The sequence below is a fragment of the Anoplopoma fimbria genome, chromosome 22 (genome assembly GCF_027596085.1).
Source record: "Anoplopoma fimbria isolate UVic2021 breed Golden Eagle Sablefish chromosome 22, Afim_UVic_2022, whole genome shotgun sequence".
NCBI classification, from domain to species: domain Eukaryota; kingdom Metazoa; phylum Chordata; class Actinopteri; order Perciformes; family Anoplopomatidae; genus Anoplopoma; species Anoplopoma fimbria.
In genome coordinates this window covers 376964-386963 of record NC_072470.1, presented here as the reverse complement: position 1 = coordinate 386963, position 10000 = coordinate 376964, and the positions used below count along the sequence as shown (strand labels likewise).

Here is a 10000-nt window from a genome sequence, read left to right as displayed (position 1 = left end):
ACACACACACACCTGAACCACACACACACCTGAACCACACACACACACACCTGAACCACACACACACACCTGAACCACACACACACCTGTCTGGTCTGACCCAGGTGTGTGTGTCTCAGCTCCATAGATACCTCAGCAGCAGAGCAGTTACCTGGCGTGGTCTGCTGTGTGTTTGCCGCCGACATCCCCGGCAGCAACGCCACCGGAGCGGTCCAGTACGACGAGACCGTCCTCGCCGACCGACAGGTGTGTTTGTGTTTGTGTGTTTCACCGATCAGGTGACTCTCAGGTGGATGACGTCTCCCTGCTTCCTACAGGTGACGTGTGTCGGTCACATCATCGGCGCCGTGGTGGCCGACACCCAGCTTCACGCTCAGAGAGCCGCCAAAGCCGTCCGGATCCAGTACGAAGAGCTGCAGCCGCTGGTCACCATCCAGGTAGACCACGCACACCTGATGATTTATGAAACAATAACTCAAGATACTACTTTATTGACCCTCTGAGGGGAAGCTCTTAAAATGTCGGTTTGATTGACAGGAGGCCATAGCTGCCCAGTCCTTCTATCAGCCAATCAGAACCCTCCAGAGTGGGGACCTAGAGGCGGGGTTTAAACAGGCCGACCACGTCCTGGAGGGTAAGACTGTCTGTGTGTGACCTCCTCCTGATTCCAGCTGATCAGGCAATGATTACTGATTGATTACTGATTGATTATTGATTACCTGACAGGTGAGATGCACATGGGAGGTCAGGAACATTTCTACCTGGAGACAAACGTCTCTCTGGCTGTTCCTCGAGGAGAAGATGGAGAGATAGAGCTCTTTGTTTCTACTCAGTCTGCTGCCAAAACACAGGTAATAATACTGTAAACACAGGTAATAATACTCTAAACACAGGTAACAATACTCTAAACACAGGTAATACTCTAAACACAGGTAATAATACTCTAAACACAGGTAATAATACTCTAAACACAGGTAATAATACTCTAAATACAGGTAATAATACTCTAAACACAGGTGATAATACTCTAAACACAGGTAACAATACTCTAAACACAGGTGATAATACTCTAAACACAGGTGATAATACTCTAAACACAGGTAACAATACTCTAAACACAGGTGATAATACTCTAAACACAGGTAATAATACTCTAAAGTAATAATACTCTAAACACAGGTAATAATACTCTAAACACAGGTAATACTCTAAATACAGGTAATAATACTCTAAACACAGGTAATAATACTCTAAACACAGGTGATAATACTCTAAACACAGGTAACAATACTCTAAACACAGGTAATAATACTCCTAAAACACAGGTAACAATACTCTAAACACAGGTAATAATACTCTAAACACAGGTAATAATACTCCTAAAACACAGGTAATAATACTCTAAACACAGGTAACAATACTCCTAAAACACAGGTAAAATTCCACATGTATATTATATATTAATATATATTTTCTGTCTGTCAGTCTCTGGTGGCCAAGGCGCTGGGCGTCCCTGCAAACAGGGTGGTGGTCCGGGTGAAGAGGATGGGTGGAGGCTTCGGGGGGAAGGAGACTCGAACCACCGTGTTGTCCACTGTGGTCGCCGTGGCAGCAAACAAGTACGTCTGGAAATCATCTTCAGGTACTTTTTTTTTTTTTTAAATGAATATTCTTATGATCTTCTCTTGTGTCAGGCTGAAGAGGCCTGTGAGGTGCATGTTGGACAGAGACGAGGACATGTTGGTGACGGGAGGACGACACCCCTTCTACGGGAAATACAAGGTGGGAGGACGCCCCTGCTGGAGAGGAGGTCCAGCTGTAGTGTTAGCAGTAGAGTCCTTTAACAACCACCAGTACGAGGCTCTCTTCAGACCTGCAGGGACTTTGATTTGTTCTGATTCAGCACTTCTACTCTCTACTTGAAGATCAACCTACTGTAGTTTTTTGCTCCCTCTGGTTCTCGTAGTTTCAGTCGTGACTCACCCGTTGGTAATCATCACGTCTTCTTCTTCTGCTCCTCCTCTTCTTCCTCCAGGTGGGTTTCCTAAACAGTGGGAAGGTCGTTGCTTTGGACGTGTCGTACTACAGCAACGCTGGAAACTCCATGGACCTGTCTCTGTCGGTGAGTATCGTTAAGAACAATATGCGTCTCTTTGCTGACGACGTACTGATGTTTCCTCCTGTGGTCCGTCGTTGAAGATCATGGAGCGCGCTCTGTTCCACATGGAGAACTCGTACAGCGTGGCCAACGTGCGCGGCCGCGGCTTCATGTGCCGCACCAACCTGCCGTCCAACACGGCCTTCAGGGGCTTTGGAGGGCCGCAAGGCATGATGATCGCTGAGAGCTGGATAACCGACGTGGCTCAGAGTCTGGGCAGGCCGGCCGAGGAAGTACGTAGCTGGATGAATAAACTCTGACATCATGAGTAGCTGAATTCTGGTGGATGAGCAGCGTCCAATCAGTGAATCCGTCTCCCCGCAGGTGCGCCGGTTGAACCTGTACGTGGAAGGAGAGTCCACGCCCTACACCCAGATCCTGACTCAGTTCACCCTGGACCGCTGCTGGGACGAGTGTCTGTCCCGCTCTGGATACCAGCAGCGTCGAGCCGCCGTCAACATTTACAACAGGTAATCTGAGTCTAGTGTTGAGAGCTTCAACAGGTAAAAAGAGTCCAGGTGAAGGTCCTGAGACACTCTGATTGGTCCTAAAACATCTAAAGGTTTCTGAGACTTTGTCCAGTTCTGTGACGTGTAAAGACACGTTGTTCAAAAAGCACAAAATATCCAAAGAGGTTTCTGCTAATAAACCAAAGAAGATTTAAAACAACTGAAACCCTGCTGGTTGAAATGAACTCTGTGTTTTTGTTTCCTGTCAGTCAGAACCGGTGGACCAAACGAGGCCTCGCCATCGTCCCCACCAAGTTCGGCATCAGCTTCACCGCCCTCTTCCTCAACCAGGTCTGATCCACCAACGCTGACTAACAAGCCGTTAGAGGCTGAATGGATGTAGAACATTTGGGTAATGCTTTAGTCCATGTTTCTGTTTTCTTCAGGCTGGAGCTCTGGTTCATATCTACACCGACGGCTCGGTGTTGTTGACCCACGGAGGGACGGAAATGGGACAAGGCCTCCACACCAAGATGATCCAGGTACCAGAACTTGACCAACGACTACAATGTTTTTTTATATCTGTTTAAGATCAATCATTTGACCTTCTCCTAAATTGTAAAGCTTTTTTTTGGTTAATGTTTCTACCTTTCATGCTACAGTTGGTTTTCAAGGTATTTAAGTATAAATAAAACCATCTAGTGGCCATTAGAGGAACTGCAGCTCGAGACACTTCAACATGGGCTTTAACGTTTAGCTGTGGTAGCTGCTGATTGGCTGGGAGGGGCTTGCAACATTTTCTATTTTTGTTGGTGTCCAAACATTTATTTTGGCATTGAACATTAGAGGGCCCAGTATGAAACCTTGGGGGACTCCCATGTTTCCCTAACAAAACGTTAACAAGCTGTGTCTGCTGGTCCAGGTTGCCAGCCGGGTTCTGGGTATCCCCTGTTCAAAGATCCACATCTCAGAGACCAGCACCAACACAGTCCCCAACACCAGCCCCACCGCCGCCTCCGCCTCCTCGGACCTCAACGGGGCCGCTGTGCAGAACGCCTGTGAGATCCTCGTGAAACGCCTGGAGCCGTATAAGACCAAGAGCCCCAAAGGATCATGGGAAGACTGGGTGAGCAGGAATGATGAGAACATCTGCCAAAGGAGTACTTTATTCTGTTTGTCCATATTGAAGTATATGAGGAGTGAGTACTCATCCTTATCCTTGTTTCTGGGTTTCAGGTGCGAGCAGCGTATTTCGACAGAGTCAACCTCAGTGCAAACGGTTTTTACAAGTAAGTCTAGTTCAGTAAATCTGTTGATTAATAAAATCCAAGATGGAGTTTCACTGTTTCCTGTTTCTTATCAGGACTCCAGATCTTGGTTACGACTTTGTCTCAAACTCGGGCCGAGCGTTCAACTACTTCACCTACGGAGTGGCCTGTTCAGAGGTGGAGGTCGACTGTCTGACCGGAGCTCACAAGGTACGGCGGAGAAAATATAAAATAAATGTTCTCTTAGAGTTCAGACTGTCAGATCTAAACAGATGATAAAGGTGTCCCACAAGGATCCACATCAGGCCCCCTGTTTTTAACTCTACAGTATTTTACTGATTACACTTCTATGCTGAGGATACCATCTTCTATGTAACCAGCGCATTTCCACAAGATGTTCCAAAAACCAGAAGTTATACACGTGTTTTGTTTTATATCATGTTTAATACATGTGTTTATGATATATATGTGTCGTAGAACCTGAGTACCACCATAGTGATGGACGTCGGTCACAGCCTCAACCCGGCTATAGACATCGGACAGGTGAGTCAATGAAGCACTAAAATAATCCACTTTTTCAGTCATGTAGCTACGACCTTTCCTGTGGCACCCCCTTCAGGTCAAAGTGTGTTCTCCGTCTCTCCTCAGGTGGAGGGGGGGTTCATGCAGGGTCTGGGTCTCTTCACCCTGGAGGAGCTCCATTATTCGCCCCAGGGCGTCCTCCTCACTCGGGGTCCTGGTTCTTATAAGATCCCGGCTTTTGGTGACATCCCCACCCAGCTGACCGTCTCGCTGCTCCGGGACGCCCCGAACGACAAGGCCATCTTCGCCTCCAAGGTCAGACCAGCACACTCCTTAGAACAACTTAATCAGAACCGCTACAGACAAACATTTAGAATGTATATTTATTCTCTCCAGGCTGTCGGAGAGCCGCCTCTCTTTCTGGCCTCGGCGAATTTCTACGCCATCAAAGATGCCATCGCTGCCGCCCGGCTGGAGTCGGGCATCAGCGGTCCGTTCAGGCTGGACAGCCCCGCCTCCTCCGAGAGGATCCGCAACGCCTGCAGCGACAGATTCACCAAACTGGTAAGAACCATTTTATGGTTTCGAGCCGGCGTTCCAGAACATCCCAAAGGTGTTGGATGCTGGGAAAACATTTCTTTATGGAGCCGGTTCACAGAAAGTCTGTTGTCAAAAATATCTGAATATTCTGTAACTGTGACTCAAGTTAACATCCTGACTGTTCTTCTTCTTTCAGTGTCCTCCAGCAGAACCCAGTTCCTTCGTCCCCTGGTCCGTCCAAGTCTAGGACCAGAGACGGAGGAAACCAGCACCGATGGTCACCGGAGAATCTGTAAAACCACTAAACTACCAATCAGCCATCATCTGCGTACGCACATTCACTAACTGATCAGGACTTCAGTAACAGTTCATGAAGTCAGCTACTGTTTAATACGAACTAACTTTAATTAACACTTTGTATAACCGAAATATGCCGTTAGCCTTTAGCTAACAGGCAGCTTATAATCTTCTAATCTTCTTAACAATATTTCACTGTGAAACATGTTGCATGAACCAAACATAGTTATTTCAGCTGATGTCATCTGATGTTAATCAGTATATATTAATCGTTTACATTGATTGGTGCTACAGTTTAACCTCCATGTTCATTCACATCACAATGAAATATGATGTACGTTAGATATGAATTATAATCATGTTGATGGAAATGTTGCACTGTATGAATGAAATAAATAAAGCACATTTTGATGGATGTTTATTAATAATAAACATCATTCAGCCCGTAGTCTACTGACGATGTCATACTCTTTGATGGTAGATTTATGGTGTAAATCAACCGTTTTTTCTCAATCATGCGTTAAAATTAACAGTTGCTTTAAAGCAGAGCAACTTAATGAGATTAAATCAGATTTTTACCTTTTAAACTACATTTTAAAAGTTCCTCCAACTTCATTTGTTTGTAATTTGAGCTCCAAAGATAAGACCCTGACAACATAGGACACTAATCATAGGACACTCGGAACAAAGGACACTAGTGGGAAAACAGGACACTAAACATTGGACACTAGTGGGAAAATAGGACACTAAACATAGGACACTAAACATAGAACACTAAACATAGGACACTAGTGGGAACATAGGACACTAAACATAGAACACTAAACATAGAACACTAAACATAGGACACTAGTGGGAACATAGGACACTAAACATAGGACACTAAACATAGAACACTAAACATAGGACACTAAACATAGAACACTAGTGGGAACATAGGACACTAAACATAGAACACTAGTGGGAACATAGGACACTAAACATAGAACACTAGTGGGAAAATAGGACACTAAACATAGAACACTAGTGGGAACATAGGACACTAAACATAGAACACTAGTGGGAACATAGGACACTAAACATAGAACACTAAACATAGGACACTAGTGGGAACATAGGACACTAAACATAGGACACTAAACATAGAACACTAAACATAGAACATAAACATAGGACACTAAACATAGGACACTAAACATAGGACACTAAACATGGGAACACTAGGACACTAAACATAGGACACTAGTGGGAACATGGGACACTAGTGGGAACATAGGACACTAGACACTAGTGGTAAAATATTACTTATGTAAATTGTTCAATGTATCTTGTTCTTGTGTTTTTTATGATTGTTGATTATGTTTTCTGTTTTTAAACTGCCCTGTAAGGTGACCTTGGGTGCTTTGAAAGGCGCCCTCAAATAAAATGAATTATTATTATTATTATTAAAATAGGACACTAGTGGGAACATAGGACACTAGTGGGAACATGGGACACTAGTGGGAACATGGGACACTAGACACTAGTGGGAACATGGGACACTAGACACTAGTGGGAACATAGGACACTAAACATAAACATAGACACTAAACATAGAACACTAGTGGGAACATAGGACACTAAACATAGGACACTAAACATAGAACACTAAACATAGGACACTAGTGGGAACATAGGACACTAAACATAGGACACTAGTGGGAACATAGGACACTAGTGGGAAAATAGGACACTAAACATAGGACACTAGTGGGAAAATAGGACACTAAACATAGGACACTAAACATAGGACACTAAACATAGGACACTAGTGGGAACATAGGACACTAAACATAGAACACTAAACATAGAACACTAAACATAGGACACTAGTGGGAACATAGGACACTAAACATAGAACACTAAACATAGAACACTAAACATAGGACACTAGTGGGAACATAGGACACTAAACATAGGACACTAGTGGGAAAATAGGACACTAAACATAGGACACTAGTGGGAAAATAGGACACTAAACATAGGACACTAAACATAGAACACTAAACATAGGACACATAGTAAACATAGGAACATAGGACACTAAACATAGAACACTAGTGGGAAAATAGGACACTAAACATAGGACACTAGTGGGAAAATAGGAACTATAGGACACTATAACATAGGACACTAGTGGGAACATAGGACACTAAACATAGAACACTAGTGGGAACATAGGACACTAAACATAGGACACTAAACATAGGACACTAAACATAGGACACTAGTGGGAACATAGGACACTAGTGGGAACATAGGACACTAGTGGGAACATAGGACACTAAACATAGGACACTAGTGGGAACATAGGACACTAAACATAGGACACTAGTGGGAACATGGGACACTAGTGGGAACATGGGACACTAGTGGGAACATGGGGATAACCCCGTCCAGCGTTGGGTAGCAGCAGCTTTGTAAATTTCCCCGCTGCGGGACTAATAAAGGATTATCTTATTTTATCTTATCTTTAAAACATAATGTTAACTGTGCACCATGTTAGTTTAGCGTGTTAGCATGCTAACATTAGCTAACCCCTGCTGATGAATTATCCTGGTTGGTTTTAACATTTTGCCCAGACTGCTAACAAACAACAAAGATGTATGTTTGTCTTTTCAATGTGGATGAACATTGATTATTGATACCTGAGCCTATAATGGGATGTTGGTGTCGCCATGGAGATTGTGTATATTCTGACGTGATGTGATTGTATCACCTCTAACGGGTTATATCAGCGACACATGACGACGTCAGCGTGGTAGAATTTGGACAAACTTTATTAGCATTGTCTAACAGAGCACAGAACAGGAAATCTTTCTAGCGGCTGTCTTTTCCCGTCTTGTCGATGATTTTCTTCATCCACCTGCTCATCCTGAACAGGTGAGTGTAGAAGCCGTACTTCCCGTCTCGGTCGCAGCCTTCACCCCACGACACGATGCCCATCTGGTACCAGCGGTCCTCCACCGGGTCCTGGTCACACAAAACATTCCAACATGAAGCGTAACAGTTAATAAACAGTTGGTGATGTAGTTTTAAGTTTATAAAGTGCTCATGAACTGTTGATATACTAAAGGTAGACAGTCTCACCTTCATCACAAACGGTCCACCGCTGTCTCCCTCACAGGCGTCTCCACGTTTGACATCGTCTGGTTTATAACCTGCAACACAAACAGTCCTGAGCTAACATGCAGACATGCTAACGTCCACCTTGGTTAAATGTGAATGTCTTAAATATAAACGTTACCAGCACAGAACATGTTGTCCGTGACTTTGACCGACGTGGAGACGCGGCAGGTGTCCTGGTCTACGATCGGCAGGTGGATCTGCTGGAGCACTTTGGGTAGATTTTTTGCTGAGGGGTTCCAGGTCTCCTTCAGGTTCCCCCAACCGGTCACTCTCCCTTTATAGCCCTCAGTCATCAGACTGGTGGAGAAACAGGAGATGATTCAGGAAGTCCACCTTGAAGGTCTGATGGTTAACCGGTTCTGGGCTCCTTACCTGATGGCCACCTTCTTGCTGGGGATGCAGATCGGGTGGATCACATCGCTGAACACCACCGGACGCCTCAGGTGCAGCAGGGCGATGTCCCGGTTCAGGTTGACCTTCCAGTTGTACTTCGGGTGGACGATGATCTCGCTGATGGCCACGATCTTCTCGATGCCGCGCTCGAACCTGGAAAAGGTGTCGTGAATATTCTGTCGCTCTGCTGACATTCATTCACACCTGCAGTCAGGAAGTCTTACATGACCCGGTTGTGCTTCCCCAGTCGGACCAGAATGTCGTCGGCGGTGAAGTTCTTGTTCCAGGGCGGGTAGAGGATGCAGTGAGCCGCAGTGAGGATCCATTGATCGCTGACCAGACTGGCTCCACACAGCAGCTCCTGTGGGCTCCTCTTGTACAGCATCACCTGCCTGCAGACCAGAATCACCTGTTCAGGGACCGGAACCAGGTGTGTCCTACCAGGTGTGTCCTACCAGGTGTGTCCTAACAGGTGTGTCCTACCAGGTGTGTCCTAACAGGTGTGTCCTAACAGGGGTGTTCTAACAGGTGTGTCCTTCCAGGTGTGTCCTACCAGGTGTGTCCTACCATGTGTCATGTGATCATGTGGTTTAGTGAACAATGTTCAGACGACTGAAGACACATTAGTTTGCTTTAACAATACATATAATGATCTACTGAACATTATTGATCTCAGAATTCCCCCTGTTGTGTCGTTACCATGGCGACAGCTCGTTGTTTAACATTTGGTTACCATGGTGCTGAGGCCACCTCGGCGTCTGTTCCCCCGACGATGCGTTTGTCTCGGTACGACTCCAACAGCTCGTCCTCACCTCCGTCCTTTTTCTTCAGCATTTCAAACAGGGGGCGTTCTCCACACACTGCAACACAACCAGCCAGTTAACCAGTCAGTAAACCAGTTGACCAGTCAGTCAATATTGCTGTTAATGGGTTAGTTAAGGAGTCTGCCAGCTAGTAAATCTGTTGGTTTACTCACCATTCAACCAGTTAGTTAACCAGTTTCCTGTGCTTCTCAATGCTTTCAGCCACTGAGTCAGTGGATTAACCAGTTAACCAGTCAGTCAACACAGCTGTTAACGGGTTAGTTATGGAGTCAGACAGCTAGTTAATCTGTTAACCTGTTGTTTAACTAGTAAGTTATGGGGCGGCTGTGGCACACCAGGTAGAGCGCTCGTCCCGTAACCACAAGGTCGGTGGTTTGAACC

The 10000-nt window shown here is 45.3% G+C and overlaps 2 protein-coding genes across 2 annotated transcripts in view; one reads left to right on the top strand and one right to left on the bottom strand.

Moving 5' to 3' along the window:
- The window catches only part of xdh (xanthine dehydrogenase), a 21117-nt gene extending 15116 nt beyond the window's left edge, over nucleotides 1–6001 (top strand). Inside the window, exons 18-35 of the mRNA XM_054623808.1 lie at nucleotides 120–246; nucleotides 318–437; nucleotides 538–634; nucleotides 727–851; nucleotides 1486–1619; nucleotides 1695–1782; nucleotides 2036–2122; nucleotides 2200–2391; nucleotides 2483–2628; nucleotides 2877–2958; nucleotides 3054–3149; nucleotides 3530–3733; nucleotides 3844–3896; nucleotides 3971–4085; nucleotides 4353–4418; nucleotides 4524–4712; nucleotides 4794–4961; nucleotides 5134–6001. Of these exons, the coding sequence (XP_054479783.1) occupies nucleotides 120–246; nucleotides 318–437; nucleotides 538–634; nucleotides 727–851; nucleotides 1486–1619; nucleotides 1695–1782; nucleotides 2036–2122; nucleotides 2200–2391; nucleotides 2483–2628; nucleotides 2877–2958; nucleotides 3054–3149; nucleotides 3530–3733; nucleotides 3844–3896; nucleotides 3971–4085; nucleotides 4353–4418; nucleotides 4524–4712; nucleotides 4794–4961; nucleotides 5134–5184 (2140 nt within the window). The 3' untranslated portion in view covers nucleotides 5185–6001. The remainder of the gene's footprint in view (nucleotides 1–119; nucleotides 247–317; nucleotides 438–537; nucleotides 635–726; nucleotides 852–1485; nucleotides 1620–1694; nucleotides 1783–2035; nucleotides 2123–2199; nucleotides 2392–2482; nucleotides 2629–2876; nucleotides 2959–3053; nucleotides 3150–3529; nucleotides 3734–3843; nucleotides 3897–3970; nucleotides 4086–4352; nucleotides 4419–4523; nucleotides 4713–4793; nucleotides 4962–5133) is intronic.
- A 2034-nt stretch (nucleotides 6002–8035) lies between these two features.
- f2 (coagulation factor II (thrombin)) overlaps nucleotides 8036–10000 on the bottom strand; it is a 7327-nt gene continuing 5362 nt past the window's right edge. The window contains exons 10-15 of the mRNA XM_054623763.1: nucleotides 9529–9655; nucleotides 9020–9187; nucleotides 8775–8948; nucleotides 8521–8699; nucleotides 8364–8434; nucleotides 8036–8246 (exon numbers count right to left, since the gene is read on the bottom strand). Of these exons, the coding sequence (XP_054479738.1) occupies nucleotides 8094–8246; nucleotides 8364–8434; nucleotides 8521–8699; nucleotides 8775–8948; nucleotides 9020–9187; nucleotides 9529–9655 (872 nt within the window). The 3' untranslated portion in view covers nucleotides 8036–8093. The remainder of the gene's footprint in view (nucleotides 8247–8363; nucleotides 8435–8520; nucleotides 8700–8774; nucleotides 8949–9019; nucleotides 9188–9528; nucleotides 9656–10000) is intronic.